At 47.2% G+C, this 20,741-nt stretch overlaps 1 protein-coding gene across 11 annotated transcripts in view; it reads right to left on the bottom strand.

Annotated features, from left to right (window-relative positions):
- veph1 (ventricular zone expressed PH domain containing 1) overlaps positions 1-20,741 on the bottom strand; it is a 161,076-nt gene that overhangs the window by 95,831 nt on the left and 44,504 nt on the right. For 9 of the 11 annotated variants that reach the window (XM_033031218.1, XM_033031219.1, XM_033031222.1 and 6 more), the window contains 2 exons: positions 18,181-18,344; positions 1,868-2,077 (listed from right to left, as the gene is read on the bottom strand). In XM_033031218.1, coding sequence (XP_032887109.1) covers positions 1,868-2,077; positions 18,181-18,344 — 374 coding nt within the window. Of the gene's footprint in view, positions 1-1,867; positions 2,078-18,180; positions 18,345-20,149; positions 20,709-20,741 lie in introns of those variants that run through there. The other 2 variants (XM_033031221.1, XM_033031223.1) reach the window with 2 other exon arrangements.

Below are 20,741 nucleotides of genomic sequence, written 5' to 3'. Positions count from 1 at the left end.
GACTGTCGGGTCGGAGCGCCGCGTCCGGCCCTGCCTCACCCGTCCCGATGTAGTGCAGCCCATGGAGTGCAGCAGCAGCAGCAGCAGCAGCAGCAGCGCCTCGCCCGTGGCCCCGTCGGTCGGCAGCCGGCCAGCTGTCCGACCTTCGAACCTTCACTTACCGCCGACACCACCACCCCTCCGTCTCACGGCCGATTATCGGTTCATGGGTTGGATGGGGCGCCCGGGCCGAAACTCCTCAGCTGGCCCGCCGGCTGGGCTTTGTGTGCAGTCCAGCACCCGGGCCAACTCATCATTCGCCCAGCCACGGCCGAGTCGGTCAACGAATTGCTGTCGGGAATTTTCCTATATTTTGACCTTTTGTCCCTTATTTGGGAGTGAGAAAGTTGGCAACCCGAGCACCCGTAGTCAGGATCGAACCCGGGTCTCTGGCGATGTAAGGCAGCAACTCTACCTGCTGCGCCACCGTGGCTGCCCCTGTGCTATTCAAAGAACACAGGACAGTACAGAACAGGGACAGGCCCTTTGGCCCACAAAGTCCATGCCAAACGTGATGCCAAGTCAAACCAAACTTCTCTGCCTGCACGTGATGCACATCCCTCTGTTGCCTGCTATGAGGCAGCAGCTCTACCTGCTGCACCACCTAGCCGCCCCGTAATGTATCATCATCAATGAATCATCTCAGACACCAGCCATGCACGATGGCTCAAAACACACCGGCCTTCTCTGCCTTCCACCCCACCAGCCGTCACATACAACAGATAATCCTCCGACATTTTCGCCAACTCCAATGGTATCCCACATCTTTCCATCTCCTCTGCTTGCGGTTTTCCGCAGAGACCGATCCCTCCCTAACTCCCTGGTCAATTCTTCCCTTTCCACCCAAACCACCCCCTCCCCTGGTACTTTCCCTTGCAACCGCAGGAAATGCTACACTTGCCACTTTACCTCCCCCCTCGACTCCATCCAAGGACCCAAGCAGTCTTTCCAGGTGAGGCCGAGGTTCACTTGCACCTCCTCCAACCTCATCTACTGCATCCACTGTTCTAGGTGTCAGCTGCTCTACATCGGTGAGACCAAGCGCAGGCTTGGCGATCGCTTCGCCCAACACCTCCGCTCGGTTCGCACTAACCAACCTGATCTCCCGGTGGCTCAGCACTTCAACTCCCCCACCCATTCCCAATCCAACCTTTCTATCCCTCCGCAAATTGGAGGAGCAGCACCTAATATTTCGCTTGGGTAGTTTACACCCCAGCGGTAGGAACATTGACTTCTCCAATTTCAGGTAGTCCTTGCTTTCTCCCACCTTCCCTTCTTCTTTCCAGCTCTCCCACAACCCACTGTCTCCACCTCTTCATTTCTTCTTCCCACCTCCCCCCACCCCTACATCAGTATGAAGAAGGGTCTCGACCCAAAACGTCGCCTATTCCTTCTCTCCATAGGTGCTGCCTCACCCGCTGAGTTTCTCCAGCATTTGTGTCTAACCCCGTAACGTATCATCATTAATGAATCATCTCATACATCAGCCATGCACGATGGCGTAAAACATGCCGGCCTTCACTGACAATGGGTTTAGAAACAAACTGCGCCCCAAGAAAGGACATTTGGTTCCTCATTGACTTCTCTAACATCAAGTAGCCCTTGCTATCCCTCTCTCCCCCCCATCCCCTCCCCCTTCCTAGATCTCCAACTATTTTATTTCTGAACCGCCCACTCCTCTGACATCAGTCTGAAGAAGGGTCTCGACCCGAAACGTCACCCATTCCTTCTCTCCAGAGATGCTGCCTGTCCCGCTGAGTTACTCCAGCAGCTTGTGTCTACCTTCCTCACGTCATGATGGTTCTCGGTCACTTCTGTATGGCCTTACCTCACTAATGCAGCCAACGACTCCAAAAACCTTGGCGATCTGGCCTAAGAGAGTTGGGCAACTCTCAGCAATTTGTTTCAGATCTTCAATGGAATTATCCAGGGCATGTTGATCAGACGTTACTAGATCCACCAGGATGTTGAGAATAACGTCGCTGTGGTTGGGTTCCTTCAGTTGTTTAATCAACAAAGAAATTGATTCATTTAATACCTGGAGTGGGGAGGGAGAAAAGTTTCACTCCGGTTTGCCAATATCATCATCATCAAAAAGCTCATTCGATACTCGTGGCAAAGTTATTTTGGAAACAATCATAATTATGATGTTTAATTTACATTGATAAATTAATGCATCTCATGAATATGACACTCTACGAATCTAAGACCCTACGCATGGTAGGCTGCTCTGGAAGGTTAGATCGCATGAGATCCAAGGAGAGATAGCTGAATGGATAGCAAATTGGTGAAATGGAAGGAAGCAGAGGGTGATGGTGGAAGGTTGCTTCTCGGACTGGAGGCCTGTGACTAGTGGTGTGCCTCAGGGTTCAGTGCTGGGCCCGTTGCTGTTTGTCATCTACATCAATGATTCGGATGAGAACATACAGGGCAACATTAGCAAGTTTGCTGATGATACAAAAGTGGGTGATTTTACAGATAGTGAAGATGGTTGTGAACGATTGCAGCAGGATCTGAATCGATTGGCCAGGTGGGCGGAGGAATGTTTGATGGAATTTAATACAGAGAAGTTTGAGGTGTTGCATTTTGGGACGTCGAACAAGGGCAGGACCTACACAGTGAATGGTAGGCCTCTGGGGAGTGTTGTAGAGCAGAGGGATCTAGGAGTGCAGGTGCATGGTTCCTTGAAGGTTGAGTCACAGGTAGAGAAGGTGGTCAAAAAGGCCTTTGGCACATTGGCCATCATCAGTCAGTATTGAGTATAGAAGTTGGGAGGTCATTTTGCAGTTTATAAGACGTTGGTGAGACTGCATTTAGAGTACTGTGCTCAGTTCTGGGCACCATGTTATAGGAAATATATTGTTAAGCTGGAAAGGGTTCAGAAAAGATTTACGAGGATGTTGCCAGGACTAGAGGGTGTAAGCTATAGGGAGAGGTTGATTAGGCTGGGTCTCTATTCCATGGAGCGCAGGAGGATGAGGGGTGATCTTATAGAGGTGTATAAAATCATGAGAGGAATAAATCGTGTAGATGCACAGAATCTTTTGCCCAGAGTAGGGGAATCAAGGACCAGGGGACAAAGGTTCAAGGTGAAGGGGAAAAGAGTTAATAGGAATCTGAGGGGTAACTTTTTTCACACAAAGGGCAGTGGGTGTATGGAACAAGCTGCCAGAGGAGATAGGTGAGGCTGGGACTATCCCAATGTTTAAGAAACAGTTAGACAGGTACATGAATAGGCCAGGTTTGGAGGGATGTGGACCAATGCAGGCAGGTGGGATAATGTAGATGGGACATGTTGGTCGGTGTGAGCAAGTTGGGCCAAAGGGCCTGTTTTCACACTCTATGATCCCAAGACACTATGACTCTATGACCCCAAGACTCAAGCAACATGTTAAGACCATAGGAGTAGGAGTAGAATTAGGCCATTTGGCCCATTAAGTCTGCTTCGGCATTCAATCATGGCTGATCTATTTTTTCCCTCTCAACCCCATTCTCCCCATAAACTTTGACTAATCAAGAATCTGCTAATCTCCACTCTTAAAAATACCCATTGACTTGGATTCCACGGCCGTCTGTGGCGATGAATCCCAGAGATTCACCATGTGTAGGAAGAGCGACTGTAGGTGGGGGTCTGAAGAAACGCTCCCAACCTGAAACGTTACCCGTTCCTTTCCCCCAGAGATGCTGCCTGGCCCGCTGAGTTGCTCCAGCATCTTGCGTCCATCCACAGATTCACCACCCTCTCTCAAGTGCCCCCCCCCCCCCCTCCTATTGCTTACCTCCCACCCAGCTACCCACTGCCTGAAGACGTCTGAAGAAGGGCCTCGACCCGAAACGTCACCCATTCCTTCTCTCCACAGATGCTGCCTGTCCCGCTGAGTGACTCCAGCATTTTGTGACTAACCCCAACCCCTCATCTATTATTCGCATCTCCCATCCTTGTCGCTCACCATTCCCTGACAATCCCTTCAGTTTGGAACGTACAAATGCAACGTTGGAATGAGCACGTCTTATTGTTTTTTGCATTGCTCTTGGCACCACTGCACGAAAATTAAGCTCAATTGATGGCTGAATTGTTTTGTGTGGTTTTCTCCCGAAAACAAATAATCATCTCCCGGAGACCTTCTGCAAATATTGGCAGTCTGCGGTTGCATTCCTGAATCCCCAAAGGCCGCGTGAGCCGGCCCGAAGGAAAACAGATCTCCCCTGCTCCCAATGTGTACAATGAATCATTCTCACACAGAGCACAGAAGTCAGAGGTAACGTGGTCAATAATGGCCAGGTACAAATATGTCATGTTTAAAGGCATTTCAGTTTGAAGATTTATGCATCAAACAATTCACATTGTGAGTTTTATATTAACTGCTGTAGATGATTGCAGCTATTACCAGAGCTACTTATAGAAAATGATTACAATGGAAAAGTAATCATTTATGGATCCCAATTTCCGTTATATAAAACATGCCAAAGTAAACACACTGTCAGGGGTGGTGGTGGAGGCAGGTCCTATAGTAGTGTTTAAGAGGCTTTTGGGCAGGCACATGGATATACAGGCTACAGAGGGATATGGATCATATGCAGAGGAGATTTTGTTAGCTTAGCATTATGTCCAGCATGGACGTTGTGGGCCAAATGGCCTGTTCCCGTGCTGTACTGCTCCATATTCTATACACAGCACAGTTGTGCAGCTGGGAGACCCGGTTTCGATCCTGACCTCGGCTGCTGTCTGTACGGAGTTTGCACGTTTTCCCTGTGACCGTGTGGGTTTGTAGGTTAATTGCCCTCTGTAAATTGCTCCTAGTGTGTCAGGAGTGAATGAGAAAGTGGGATAGCATAGAACTAGTGTGAACGGGTGATCAGTGGTCGGCGTAGACTCGGTGGGCTGAAGGGCCTGTTTCCACTTTGTATCTCTAAACTAAACTTCTATGTTCTAAACAACAAAATGATTCAAAGTTTTCACAAACAGCCAACAATGTCCTGTTTCCGTTATCATCATCACTTTATTGCATATCTTTCATTCGTTGTTCTTTATCTCTCCACATCGCTTCGTTCCCTTATCCCTAACCAGTCTGAAGAAGGGTCTCGACCCAAAATGTCACCCGTTCCTTCTCCCCAGAGATGCTGCCTGTCCCGCTGAGTTACTCCAGCTTTTTGTGTCTATCGTCAGTGTAAACCAGCATCTGCAGTTCCTTCTTAAACACGATTCAAGGGTTGTGTTTTAAAAGTTATATCTTCCGGTTATCCACAAGATCCTCTAGGTAGGTTTGATTCCTGTTCCTTTTAGCATTTAGTTCGAAAAGATATTAAAAAAAATATATATATTCCCTTTCCCCTTTAGAAACATAGAAACATAGAAAATAGGTGCAGGAGTAGGCCATTCGGCTCTTCGAGCCTGCACCGCCATTCAATATGATCATGGCTGATCATCCAACTCAGTATCCCGTACCTGCCTTCTCTCCATACCCTCTGATCCCCTTAGCCACCAGGGCCACATCTAACTCCCTCTTAAATATAGCCAATGAACTGGCCTCGACTACCCTCTGTGGCAGGGAGTTCCAGAGATTCACCACTCTCTGTGTGAAAAAAGTTCTTCTCATCTCGGTTTTAAAGGATTCCCCCCTTATCCTTAAGTTGTGACCCCTTGTCCTGGACTTCCCCAACATCGGGAGCAATCTTCCTGCATCTAGCCTGTCCAACCCCTTAAGAATTTTGTAAGTTTCTATAAGATCCCCTCTCAATCTCCTAAATTCTAGAGAGTATAAACCAAGTCTATCCAGTCTTTCTTCATAAGACAGTCCTGACATCCCAGGAATCAGTCTGGTGAACCTTCTCTGCACTCCCTCTATGGCAATAATGTCCTTCCTCAGATTTGGAGACCAAAACTGTACGCAATACTCCAGGTGTGGTCTCACCAAGACCCTGTACAACTGCAGTAGAACCTCCCTGCTCCTATACTCAAATCCTTTTGCTATGAAAGCTAACATACCATTCGCTTTCTTCACTGCCTGCTGCACCTGCATGCCCACTTTCAATGACTGGTGTACCATGACACCCAGGTCTCGCTGCATCTCCCCTTTTCCTAGTCGGCCACCATTTAGATAATAGCCTGCTTTCCTGTTTTTGCCACCTAAATGGATAACCTCACATTTATCCACATTATACTGCATCTGCCAAACATTTGCCCACTCACCCAGCCTATCCAAGTCACCTTGCAGTCTCCTAGCATCCTCCTCACAGCTAACACTGCCCCCCAGCTTAGTGTCATCCGCAAACTTGGAGATATTGCCTTCAATTCCCTCATCCAGATCATTAATATATATTGTAAATAGCTGGGGTCCCAGCACTGAGCCTTGCGGTACCCCACTAGTCACTGCCTGCCATTGTGAAAAGGACCCGTTTACTCCTACTCTTTGCTTCCTGTTTGCCAGCCAGTTCTCTATCCACATCAATACTGAACCCTCAATGCCGTGTGCTTTAAGTTTGTAAACTAATCTCTTATGTGGGACCTTGTCGAAAGCCTTCTGGAAGTCCAGATACACCACATCCACTGGTTCTCCCCTATCCACGCTACTAGTTACATCCTCGAAAAATTCTATAAGATTCGTCAGACATGATTTACCTTTTGTAAATCCATGCTGACTTTGTCCAATGATTTCACCACTTTCCAAATGTGCTGCTATCCCATCTTTAATAACTGACTCTAGCAGTTTCCCCACTACCGATGTTAAACTAACTGGTCTGAAATTCCCCGTTTTCTCTCTCCCTCCCTTCTTAAAAAGTGGGGTTACGTTTGCTACCCGCCAATCCTCAGGAACTACTCCAGAATCTAAAGAGTTTTGAAAGATTATTACTAATGCATCCACTATTTCTGGTGCTACCTCCTTAAGTACTCTGGGATGCAGCCTATCTGGCCCTGGGGATTTATCGGCCTTTAATCCATTCAATTTACCCAACACCACTTCCCGGCTAACCTGGATTTCACTCAATTCCTCCAACTCCTTTGACCCGCGGTCCCCTGCTATTTCCGGCAGATTATTTATGTCTTCCTTAGTGAAGACGGAACCAAAGTAGTTATTCAATTGGTCCGCCATATCCTTGTTCCCCATGATCAACTCACCCGTTTCTGACTGCAAGGGACCTACATTTGTTTTAACTAATCTCTTTCTTTTCACATATCTATAAAAACTTTTGCAGTCAGTTTTTATGTTCCCTGCCAGTTTTCTTTCATAATCTATTTTTCCTTTCCTAATTAAGCCCTTTGTCCTCCTCTGCTGGTCTCTGAATTTCTCCCAGTCCTCCGGTATGCTGCTTTTTCTGGCTAATTTGTACGCATCATCCTTCGCTTTGCTACTATCCCTGATTTCCCTTGTTATCCACGGATGCACCACCTTCCCTGATTTATTCTTTTGCCAAACTGGGATGAACAATTTTTGTAGTTCATCCATGCAGTCTTTAAATGTCTTCCATTGCATATCCACCGTCAACCCTTTTAGAATTAATTGCCAGTCAATCTTGGCCAATTCACGTCTCATACCCTCAAAGTTACCTTTCTTTAAGTTCAGAACCATTGTTTCTGAATTAACAATGTCACTCTCCATCCTAATGAAGAACTCAACCATATTATGGTCACTCTTGCCCAAGGGGGCACGTACAACAAGACTGCTAACTAACCCTTCCTCATTACTCAATACCCAGTCTAAAATAGCCTGCTCTCTCGTTGGTTCCTCTACATGTTGATTTAGATAACTATCCCGCATACATTCCAAAAAATCCTCTTCCTCAGCACCCCTGCCAATTTGATTCACCCAATCTATATGTAGATTGAAGTCACCCATTATAACGGTTTTGCCTTTGTCGCACGCATTTCTAATTTCCTGTTTGATACCATCTCCAACTTCACTACTACTGTTAGGTGGCCTGTACACAACACCCACCAGCGTTTTCTGCCCCTTAGTGTTTCGCAGCTCTACCCATACCGATTCCACATCCTCCAAACTAATGCCCTTCCTTTCCATTGCGTTAATCTCCTCTCTAACCAGCAACGCTACCCCACCTCCTTTTCCTTTCTCTCTATCCTTCGTGAATATTGAATATCCCTGGATGTTCAGCTCCCAGCCTTGGCCTCCCTGGAGCCATGTCTCCGTGATCCCAACTATATCATAGTCATTAATAGCTATCTGCACATTCAACTCATCCACCTTATTACGAATGCTCCTTGCATTGAGACACAAAGCCTTCAGGCTTGTTTTTACAACACTCTTACCCCTTATACAATTATGTTGAAAAGTGGCCCTTTCTGATTTTTGCCCTGGTTTTGTCTGCCTGCCACTTTTATTTTTCACCTTGCTACCTATTGCTTCCACCCTCATTTTACACCCCTCTGTCTCTACGCTCACACATTTAAGAAACCCTTTCCCTTTAACTCCATCCTCCACTATCCCATTTGACACCCCACCCCCCTTATTCAGTTTAAAACCACCCGTGTTGCAGTGGCAAACCTGCCTGCCAGAATGCTGGTCCCCCACCTGTTAAGATGCAATCCGTCCCTTTTGTACAGTTCCCCCTTACCCCAAAACAGATCCCAGTGATCTAAGAATCTAAATCCCTGCCCCGTGCACCAGTTCCTCAGCCACACGTTCAGGTCCCGTATCTCCCTGTTCCTGCTCTCGCCAGCACGAGGAACTGGAAGCAAACCGGAGATAACAACCTTGGAGGTCCTGCTTTGAAGTTGGAAAGGGTGCGGAGAAGATTTACGAGGATGTTGCCAGGACTCAAGGGCCTAATGTATTGGGAGAGGCTGAGCAGGCTAGGACTCTGTTCTTTAGAGCCCAGGAGGATATGGGATGATCTTTTAGAGATGTATAAAATCATGAGAGGAATAGATCGGGTAGATGCACAAAATCTCTTGCCCAGAGTAGGGAAATGGAGAACCAGAGGATATAGGTTTAAGGGGAGGGGGGGGGGGGGGGGGGCAGATTTAATAGGAATCTGAGGGGTAACTTTTTCACACAAAGGGTGGGTGGGTGTATGGAACAAGCTGCCGGAGGATGTAGTCGAGGCAGGGGACTATCGCAACGTCAAAGAAACATTTGGACGTGTACAAGGATAGGACAGGTTGTCCTACCTGTTGTCGGTGTGGGCAAGTTGGGCCTAATGCCTGGTTCCATGCTGTATGGACTCTAAAGTATATAATTGTATAATTTGATAGGAATGTCCGTGAATTGAAACACACTGAACAATCAAGCAATTATTTTAAATATTAGATATTTAAATTACAATAACGATGTCTAAATAACAATTGTAAAAACATTCTGGCCGTGTTATTGAAAATGCTCAAGGAAGGGTCGGGTTTCTGAGGTTTAGGTTAACTGAACTGTGCCTGAACAGATGACGGCGTCATTATTCCTCTGCGGTAAAGTGGTTACTTCTAACATTCCAGGATCAGGAACCACATCGCATCTGCCCACGATCTCTCCGGGGACACGATGTTTTCGTTTAGGAAGGAACTGCAGATGCTGGTTCAAACCCAAGATAGACACAAAATGATGGAATAACTCAGTGGGACAGGCAGCATCTCTGGAGAGAAGGAATAGGTGACGTTTCGGGTCGAGACCCTTCTTCAGACTGAGATTCAGGGGAAAGGGAGACGTGAGATATGGACGGTGATGTGGAGAGATGTAGAAATGAATGAAAGATATGCAAAAAAGTAACGATGATAAAGGAAACAGGCCATTGTCAGCTGTTTGCCAGGTGAGAACGAGAAGCTGGTGTGATTTGGCTGAGGGAGGGATGGAGAGAGAGGGAATGCAGAGGTTACTTGAAGGTAGAGAAATCAATGTGTGTGTGTGTGTACGTGTGTGTGTGTGTGTGTGTACGTGTGTGTGTACGTGTGTGTGTGTGTGTGTACGTGTGTGTGTACGTGTGTGTGTACGTGTGTGTGTACGTACGTGTGCGTGTATCTGTGTATGTGTGTACATGTACGTGTGTGTGTGCGTGTGTGTGTGTGTGTGTGTGTGTGTGTGTGTGTGTGTGTACGTGTGTGTGTGTACGTGTGTGTGTGCGTGTGTGTGTGTGTGTGTGTGTGTACGTGTGCGTGTGGGTACGGGTGTGTGTGTGTGTGTGTGTGTGTGTGTGTGTGTGTGTGTGGGTACGGGTGTGTGTGTGTGTACATGTACGTGTGTGTGTGTGTGTGTGTGTGTGTGTGTGTGTGTGTGTGTGTGTGTGCGTGTGTGTTTGTGTGTGTGTGTGTGCGCGTATGTGTGTGTGTGTGTGTGTGCGTGTGCGTGTGCGTGTGTAGGGTAGCGTTAATGTACGGCGATCGCAGGTCGGCGCGGACTCTGGGCCAAAGGGCTTGCATCTCGAAAACTAAACTAAACTAAACCAAAAGATTCCAGGCGTGAGGAACTGCATCACATCTGTCTACTTATTCTCCGAGTACACTATGTTTTCTGGAATAGCAACTTGATCTGGATTGTGCAGCCTCTTGTACGAATGGAGAAAAAAAGCAATTAATCAGAATGCCATTCTGCCATTTGGATCTTATATCCTGCTCCAGAGATGAAAGGAAGTTAGTTGCAGCATAGATCTACTCTCATTCGGTGATGAATTGTGTGGCTGGGGAAAGCTCTCGGTCTCCCTTGTCTCAACTATGGCCTTTCCCCATTCTATTTCCTGTGGCAATCGCATTCTTTTCGTTGATGAGTCTGATGCACATTCATCCCTTAAATGTTCTTCTGATGCCTCTTAATCTGCCTCTCAAACTGCTCATGCTTAGTCACAAGGATCATGTTTAGCTCTTGCCGCCGACTACTTGAGCAATGCTGAAATTATTATTGTTTAAAATCCTACCTGATGACAGACAACGGCACCCGGACTCAGAAACCTCCTCGTACATCGAAGCTCGGCGCATATTGGAGGAACAGCACCTCATATTTTGGCTTGGGCAGCTTACACCTCAGCGGTGTGAGCATTAACTTCTCTAACTTCAAGTAACCCTTGCTTTCCCTCTCTCTCCATCCCCTCCCCCATCCCAGACTGACTGTCCTCCTGATTACATTTTACATTGTCTGCCTCGTTGTCACCTTCCCCGAGCTAACAATGATCTCCTCTATACTTCCCATGACCTTTGTCCCACGTTACCCTTCCATATCTCTGGTCATCCTCTCGCCTAGTTTAGTTTAGAGATACAGCGCGGAAACAGGCCCTTCGGCCCACCGGGTCCGTGCCGACCCCCAATCCCCACACATTAACACTATCCTACACCCACTAGGGACAATTCTTTTTACATTTACACCAAGCCAATTAACCTACAAACCTGCGCGTCTTTGGAGTGTGAGAGGAGAAAACCCACGCAGGTCGCGGGGAGAACGTACAAACTCCGTACAGACAGCACCCCTAGTCAGGATCGAACCCGGGTCTCCGGCGCTGCATTCGCTGTAAGGCAGCAACTCTGCCGCTGCGCCACCGTGACCGCCCAGGGTCTCTCCCCTAACTCTCAGTCTGAAGAAGGGTCTCGACTCCAAGTGGATCATTCAGAGATGAAAAGACGAAAAGTGTGAGACGGATAGAAGAGGCGTGAAATTAGTTTAGTTCAAAGGTCTTTTATTGTCCCGTGTACCGAGGTACAGTGAAAAGCTTTTGTTGTGTGCTATCCAGCCAGCTGAAAGACAATACATGATTACAATCGAGCCATTCATGGTGCACAGATATTTGATAAGCGAATAACATTTAGTGTAAGGTTCAGCTAGCAAAGTCCGATCAAGGATACTCCGAGGGTCATCACTGAGGTAGATAGTAGTTCAGCTGGTTGTGGTAGGATGATTCAGATCCCTGATTACAGCTGGGAAGAAACTGTCCCTGAATCTGGAGGTGCGTGTTTTCGCACTTCTATACCTTTTGCCCTGATGGGAGAGGGGAGAAGAGAGAGTGGCCAGGGTGCGACACTAATCTAAGCGATTCTCCTTAATTCATTGTAATCATGTATTGTATTTCTGCTGGCTGGTTTGCATGCAACAAAAGCTTTGCGCTGTGCTTTGGTGGCGCGTGGCAATAAACTAAACCGAACTGATCGGACTCGTCCTTGATGATGCTGCTGGCCTTGCTGAGGCAGTGTGATGTAGTCAGTGGAGTCATTGGAAGGGAGACGATGTGAAGTCAGAGGAAGGAATACACAGACGGAAGGAGATGGGGAAATAGGGAGAAGGAAAAGGAGAAATTGATGCACCGGAGGTGGGGGAAAGGATGAGGGGGGGGGGCGAACATATTTCACAATATATCCTGTTGTTCGGGAACTTGAGGGGGAATTAGTTTGGAAAAGAAAACTATAAACTATAAACAAGGACTATAAACTCCTTGCCTTTTTCACGTCCCAAGGGAGAGTTTACTAGTCGTAGACACGAGCCAGGAAATACAATTACACAACTGGAATCCAGCAATCAGCAATATTTCTGGGATAGCCAGGGATCGACAGGGTTGTTCAACAGTGTCAGAGTACATCAACATCTATCTGTAGCCTCACCAACATCCAAAGACTGTTGGAAAAGTTGCAGAAAAGCCAGGATTGGCCTTTGCGTTCGATATTAACAGTAGCTTCTTGCATTTCATTTAAATAATGCACTTCCTTGCACGATATTTGGAGATTAGCTTCGAGGCATCTGGAAGCACCTATAAGCTTGTCTTGGCTGGGCTCTATTAGAGATTTGTCCATGTACCTGGCCAGAGCCGTAGAAAGCATTTATCGGGATGAATCACAGCACGGTTTAGGGAACAGCTCCATCCAAGACTGCAAGAAATTGCAGCGAATTGTGGACGCAGCCCAGACCATCACACAAACCGACCTCCCTTCCATTGACACCATTTATACCACACATTGCCTCGGCAAGGCCAGCAGCATCATCAAGGACAAGTCACAATCTGGCCACTCCCTCTTCTCCCCTCTCCATTCGGGCAAAAGGTGAAAACGCACACCACCAGATTCAGGGACAGTTTCTTCCCAGCAGTTAACTGAATCATTCTACCACAACTAGAGAACAGTCCTGAACTACTATCTACCTCATTGGAGACCCTCAGACTATCCTTGATCGTACATTATTGGTTTCACCTTGCACTAAATGTTATTTCCTTATCATGTATCTGTACACTGTAAATGGCTCGATTGTACCGCACCCGCTGAGTTTCTCCAGCATTTTTGTCTACCTTTCCAGCATCTGCAGTTCCTTCTTAAACACTTTGTCTTTCCGCTGACTGGTTAGCACGCAACAAAAGCTTTTCACTGTGCCTCGGTATGTGACAATGAACTAATCTAAATTAAACAGAGAAAGTAGACGCAAAATGCTGGAGTAACTCAGCGGGAACATCTCTGGAGGGAAGGAATGGGTGACGCTTCGGGCCGAGAGCCTTCTGAAGAAGGGTCACCTATTCCTTCTCTCCAGAGATGTTGCCTGTTCCGCTGAGTTACTCCGTTTGAACCATCATTTGCAGTTCCTTCCTAAGCATTGAGAAACAATGTGGACATGTACAAGGATAGGAGAGGTTTAGCGGCATATGGGCCAAACACGATCAGATGGGACTAGAGTAGATGGGGCACATTGGTTGTCTTGGGCAAGTTGGACTGAAGGCATGTTTCTGTTCTGTATGTTTCTATAAGAGGAACTAAATGAATACAAAAAAAATCATAGAAACATGTAAGAAAATATTTTACAGGGAAAGACGTGGGATATTGGGATTGTTTCCCAAAGGTTTGCAAATTGAGGTGAAATGGCCACTTATGTTGTACGGAAGCCAGTCCTGATCTTCTATCTACCTCATTGGAGACCCTCGGACTATCTTTGATTGGACTTCACTGGCTTTATCTTGACTAAACGTTATTCATTTAATAGACAATAGACAATAGGTGCAGGAGTAGACCTTTCAGCCCTTCTTGCCAGCACCTCATACAGTGAATTACCTCATACAGTAGGACAGGCCCTTAACTCTCTCTTGAAAGCATCCAGAGAATCGGCCTCCACTGCCTTCTGAGGCAGAGAATTCCACAGACTCTCTGTTGTCTATTGTCTCTGGGTTGTGATCTCTCTGGGTCCCTTGATCATGTATCTGTACACTGTTGATGGCTGGATTGTGATCATGTATTGTCTTTCCACTGACCCGATAGCACACAATAAATGCTTTTCACTGTACACGTGACAATAAACTAAACTCAACTCAACTTTGATGGGACCTACAATCGCATTGCACTTTTTAGTGCACGGTTTGTAGGTTTAAATTGAGGGGGGGGGGGGGGGGGTTTAACCTCCAAGAGTTTGTTTTTCCACCGTATAGCTTAGCACCTTTTATAGGTAGAACAAAAATGCTGGAGAAACAGACTGAAGAAGTATCTCGACGCGAAAGGTCACCTGCTCCTTCGTTCTATAGATGCTGCCTCGCCCGCTGAGTTTCTCCACCATTTTTGTGTACCTTCGATTTTGCAGCATCTGCAGTTCCTTCTTAAACACCTTTTATAGAGATACTGATAAAATGCCCACAGAGGCAAAGATGTCTCAAGCTCTTTGGCAATTCACATTCCCTTTCTTAATTCAGCTTAGTTTAGAGATACAGCATGTAAATATTGCCACTTGCTGACCCTACTACCATTTTCTTAGATTCTGTAAGTGGATCAGTAATGTTTAGTTTACTTAAGAGATACAGCATCGAAACAGATCCTTCGGCCCATCGAGTCTGTGCCGACTGGCTAAATCGGGAAGCGAGAAGAAAGGTTTCGATCCGAAAAATCACTTATTCCCTTTCTCCAGAGATGGTGCCTGACCCGCTGAGTTACTCCAGCTGTTTGGGACTCCATGCAGCGTGGCAACAGGACCTGCAGCCCACCGTGTGAATGCCGTCTAGCGATCACCCGTACACTAGTTGCTTAAGGAGGAACTGCAGATGTTGGAAAAATCGAAGGTAGATAAAAATGCTGGAGAAACACAGCGGGTGAGGCAGCATCTATGGAGCAAAGGAGTAGGTGACGTTTCGGGTCTGAAGAAAGGTCTCAACCCGAAACGTCACCTATTCCTTCGCTCCATAGATGCTGCCTCACCCGCTGAGTTTCTCCAGCATTTCTATCTACCCGTACACTAGTTGTATCCTACAGACCAAGGACAATGAACAGAAGCCAATAAACCTACAAACCCGCACGTCTTTGGGATAAGGGAGGAAACCCATATGGCCACAGGGAGAAGGTACAAACTCCATACTGACAGCACCCGTAGCCAGGATTGAAACCGGGTCTCTGGCGCTGTAAGGCAGCAACACTTCCGCTGCGCCACTGTGCCGTTAGTGTGTGCCTCATAGCAAGACGTCATTCTGCAAGGCAGCAATCTGTCAGCTTCAATCACAATGTCGATGAATCTAAATACCAATCCACATAATTTCCTACGGCTCCTCTGAAAACATATTCAGCCCCCAAAAAAAATCCTCCAGGAGATTGTCCCTCTGGTAACTTTGAAGATCGGACACACACTAAAGAACCAATTTACAATGGAAATCATAAGGGATAGGAGTAGAATCAGGCCATTCGGCCCATCGAGTTGACTCCGCCATTCAATCATGGCTAATCTATCTCTCCCTCCTAACCCCATTCTCCTGCCTTCTCCCCGTAACCCCTGACACCCGTACTGATCAAGAATCTATCCATCTCTGCCTTAGAAATACCCATTGACTTGGCCTCCACCACCTTCGGTGGCAAAGAATTCCACAGATTCACCACCCTCAAACTAAAGAAATTCCTCCTCATCTTCCTTCTAAAGGTACAAATAGCTTGAAAACTTTGACAAAATAAATCCATGGCGTCTAACTATCAATCCTGGGTTTTGTAATGCAGGTTATGCCTACTTCAACTGTGGCCATTCAACCCATCAAGTCTACTCCGCCATTCTATCATGGCTGATCTATTTCTCCCTCCTAACCTCTGCTTCCTGTTCATCCACATATCATCTTACTCCTATTGTATTTCTCAATGCAAGAGGAAACATTATTTTTTCACAAGCACTGATATTGTTTGCTTGGATTTCATAACAGTGTGTGTGTGTGTGTGTGTGTGTGTGTGGGGGGGGGGGGGGGGGGGTGGGGAGCAATGTTGTTTTCCCTGGTCCACTCTTGTGCAATTAACCCTCTGCCAAATGAATCAACGTCTGACGATTGTTGGCCACGGTTTTTCCCCCTTTACGAACGATTCCCTCGCCATTTGACAAAGTATTTTTGGCCTCGTTCTTAGACGTCAGTGTCTAAGACGACTAGACTTCACCATTCTCGTTCTATTTCCCCGAGAACTAGCATCTCACGCCAACATTAAGTGCGGAGCCAGCACCATTTGAAAGGAAAAATCCTTTTAGTGAGCGCAGCAGGAACTGATCAGGGGCGGCACGGTGGCTCAGCGATAGAGCTGCTGCCTCACAGCGCCAGAGACCTGGGTTCGATCCTGACTACGGGTGCTGATCAAGTTGTCCACAAGTGCAAGGGGTAGTGAGGAGAGAATAACACCACACACACAAGGAACTTGAGAATGGTTAAGAAGGAACTGCAGATGCTGGAAAATCGAAGGTAGACAAAAATGCTGGAGAAACTCAACGGGTGAGGCAGCATCTATGGAGCGAAGGAAATAGGCAACGTTTCGGGCCGAAACGTTGCCTATTTCCTTCGCTCCATAGATGCTGCCTCACTTGTCGAACTTGAGAATAGATTGGTTTTCCCCACTCAAAAAAATATACCCACATGGAATTTGTTCAGATAAGATTCCATGAACAGCAATTCGATAAACGACCAAAGGAGTCTCAAAAAGGGCCTTGACCCAAAAACGTCACCTATCCTTGCATTCCAGAGATGCCGCCTGCCCCGCTGAGTTACTCCAGCACTCTGTGCCTTTGTGCGTGAACCAGCTTCTGCAGTTCTTTGTTTCGTGACTGGATGGAGAGTAAACATCGGATTAACTCAGCGGGCCAGGCAGCAACTCTGGAGAAAATGGATAGGTGACGATTCGGGCCAGCATCTGTAGTTGTTTCCTACACACTAGGGCGGCACTGTGGGGCAGCGGTGGGGTTGCTGCCTTACGGCGCCAGAGACCCGGGTTTGATTCTGATCACAGATGCTGTCTGCACGGAGTTTGCCTGTTCTCCCCGTGACCTGTGTGGGTTTTCTCCGGGTGCTCCGGTTTCCTCCCACACTCCAAAAGAGGTCTGTACGTTAATGGGCTTCGGTGTAATTGTATATTGTCCCTGAAGATAGACACAAAATGCTCCACAACTGTGCCACCGTGCCACCCTTATGTTGAGAAGTAGGAAGGGACTGCAGATGCTGGATTACACCGAAGGTAGATCCAAAATGCTGGAGTAACTCAGCAGGACACGCAGCGTCTCCGGAGAGAAGGGATGAGAGACGTTTCGGGTCGAGACCCTTCTTAATTGTCCCTAGTGAGTGTAGGAGATTGTCTGTGTGCGGGGATCGCTGGTCGGCGCGGATTCGGTTGGCCTGAATGTTCCTGTATCTGCGCTGTATCTCCAAACTAAACTGAAATGACCAGATGATGAATTTGAAGGTAGACAAAAATGCTGGAGAAACTCAGCGGGTGAGGCAGCATCTATGGAGCGAAGGAAATAGGTGACGTTTCGGGTCGAGACCCTTCTTCAGACTGATGTGGGGGAGGGGGGGCGGGAAGAAGGAAGGAAGATGCGGAGACAGTGGGCTGTGGGAGAGCTGGGACGGGGAGGGGAAGGAGGGAGAAAGCAAGGACTACCTGAAATTGGAGAAGTCAATGTTCATATCGCTGGGGTGTAAACTGCCCAAGTGAAATATGAGGTGCTGCTCCTCCAATTTGCGGTGGGACTCACTCTGGCCATGGAGGAGGCCCAGGACAGAAAGGTCGGATTCGGAATGGGAGGGGGGGAGTTGAAGTGCTGAGCCACCGGGAGATCAGGTTGGTTGGTGCGAGGTGTTGGGCAAAGCGATCGCCAAGCCTGCGCTTGGTCTCACCGATGTAGAGCAGCTGACACCTAGAGCAGCGGATGAGGTTGGAGGAGGTACAGGTGAGCCTCTGCCTCACTGTTTATGATGATGAGTTTTGTGGGACGAAAGGGGGGAAGGGAATGATTTGGCAACTGAGGAGGGTTTTACCTGAGGATATTGCTTTGTTACCATTTGCAGAAGGCGGACGAGCTGATGCTGCTCGGGAGACTCCAGCGCTGGCATCAGTTGAACCAGCTCTGTAACACGGCAGTTAATAGATTCCGGATGCCTCTTGTAGGCCGACGGTAAAACTCGCAGCAAGACCACATTCCCTGCAAGGGCAGCAAGGAAACAGATTCAAAACGTTTGTGGATCATCTGGAAACCATTCCTCACACACACTGTCGCTTGCAGGGCTCCGTCATAAATAAACAAGGCACGATACCACCAGAACTGCACAAAATGCCACATGGATACTTAAAAAGAAATCAAAATGGGAAAGAGTAAATGTCATTGTTCCTTTACTGAAAATAGATGTTTGAGAAAATGCTCAATGGAGCAGGAATAATTCACAGAAGAGCAGGTGACCTCAAAGTTACTGCACTCTACATACCATTCATAAATTTAAACCGTGGCATAAGGTAATTATTAGTGAGCTGAACTATTGGGGGTTGCTCTGTAACTGTTTAACCCTTCGTAACACAGCTCGACTATAACCCTGCGGTTAGCACAAGGAAGTTTTAAAACATGTGTAGGAAAGAACTGCAGATGCTGGCTTAAATGGAGGCTAGGCACAAAATGCTGGAGGAACTCAGCGGGACAGGCAGCATCTCTGGAGAGAAGGATTGGGTGACGTTTCTGGGTCGAGGCCCTTCTTCAGTCAATCCAGCATTCCGTGCCTACCTACAAGTTTTACAACATGCTGGCAACGTGACAGAATTTTATGCCACTTCGAGCAGTCAGCTTTGAACTTAGCAATGAACGTTATAAAAATGTGGCAATCCTACTTCAATGCGAGTAAACTTGTGTTTGAACTCATTGTATTTCCGTGTAGCGTAGTATGTGTAGAGTCCGAGCCGAAACGTCACCCATTCCTTCTCTCCAGAGATGCTGCCGGTCCCGCTGAGATACCCCAACATTTTGTGTCCATCTTCGTAGTGTTATCTGATCTGTTTGGATGGCAATGTTTTTCACTGTACCTCGATGCACGTGACGATAATAAACCTGAACCAAAGCAAATCTAACACAAGTTCCCAAGTTATAGGAGTAGGATTAGGCCATTCGGCCCATCGAGTCCACTTCACCATTCAATCGTGGCTGATCTCTGCCTCCTAACCCCATTTTCCTGCCTTCTCCCCATAACCCTTGACAACACCATTGTTGAAAACATCAACGGGCACGGTGCCTTACAATGCTGTGTACGACAGTGATCGCAACTTCTACTGAAGTGTGGATGGACTTCGGCTCGCTAGAAGCTCATCCGCCCTTTGACAGGTCTTGTTCTTGGTCCTGCTGGGGGTCCACAGCCCCCTCCTCACCTGGCAAACCAGGTGGGGGAAGACAGTTTAGTCGCCGACTATCCGACCATGGAGCAGGTAGCACGTGATTACATGGTACCCGTGGCGGGGGAGGGAGGGGGAAACTCCCCCCGACCTGAACTTAATAGCCCTTGACACCCGTTCTAAACAAGAATTTGTCTATCTTCGCCTTAAAAATATCCACTGACTTGGCCTCCTCAAGCTCTGTGTGGCAATGAGTTCCACAGGTTAACTACCTTCTGACTAAAGAAGTTCCTCCTCATCTCCTTTCTAAAAGAGGGCCCTTTAATTCCGAGGCTATGACCTCTGGTCCTAGGCCCTTCCACCATTGGAAACATTCTCTGCACGTCCACACATTCAAATGAATATTCTGTTACCCCAGGCTCCCTTTCTCCATCAAAATGTCTCCTAAAGATCTCCCCTTGACCATATTTGGTCGTCAGTTCTCTCGTGTTTCTTGAGAAATGGGAGCGTTTCAGGGAGTTTATCGCCCTTCCTCCACCTTTGAGCTAATTCCCCTCTGACGCAGGAGGATTTAAGTAAATACAGGTGCTCAAAATAAGAGGGGTTAGTGCCCAAACGCTCCCTGTAACAAATAACCTTTTGTCATGATATCTGGGAGCAGTGACCTCTGAGGGTCACGAGCAGCTCTGAGGGTGGTCTGTGTCTGACACACACTAGGGTGTTTGTCCTCAGCACAGGAACATTTTGTCATCTCCGATCAATATTTTCCTTGCCGTGTACCCCGTTCCCTCGTCTTGTTGCAAGTGTCAAGAATCCACGCGCCCCTCAGAAGCGAAAAAGCACAAGGCCCACATTCCTGATGCAAGATTTTTAAAAAGGACAAAAAATAAGAAAAGGCTTTACTTCATCTAAGATCATTTTAGGTAAATCCAGTTGAAAGAGAAAAAAAAAACCACCCAGACGTATTTCTTCATTAATCCATTTGAAACCAGCCTCAAATTCTACGCAACGGCTTGCGTTTGGAAGGAATGTAAAAAAAAAAAAGAAGTACTAATGAAATGCAGAATTAAATGCCTCTGCATTCTTGCACACTCCACTGGGACTTGCCCTCTTCTGGCTCCCAACACTTCAGTTATTGCATCCACTTTATGTTGCAAAAATGCATTCCCCTGTGGTGAGTTATTACATTTGTCTTGGAACCTAAGACTTACCCCAGTGCTGCGAGCTG

Source organism: Amblyraja radiata, chromosome 13 (assembly GCF_010909765.2).
Source record: "Amblyraja radiata isolate CabotCenter1 chromosome 13, sAmbRad1.1.pri, whole genome shotgun sequence".
Classification (NCBI taxonomy): domain Eukaryota; kingdom Metazoa; phylum Chordata; class Chondrichthyes; order Rajiformes; family Rajidae; genus Amblyraja; species Amblyraja radiata.
The sequence above is the reverse complement of the archived record's forward strand: the minus strand, read 5'-3'. Positions and strand labels throughout refer to the sequence as shown.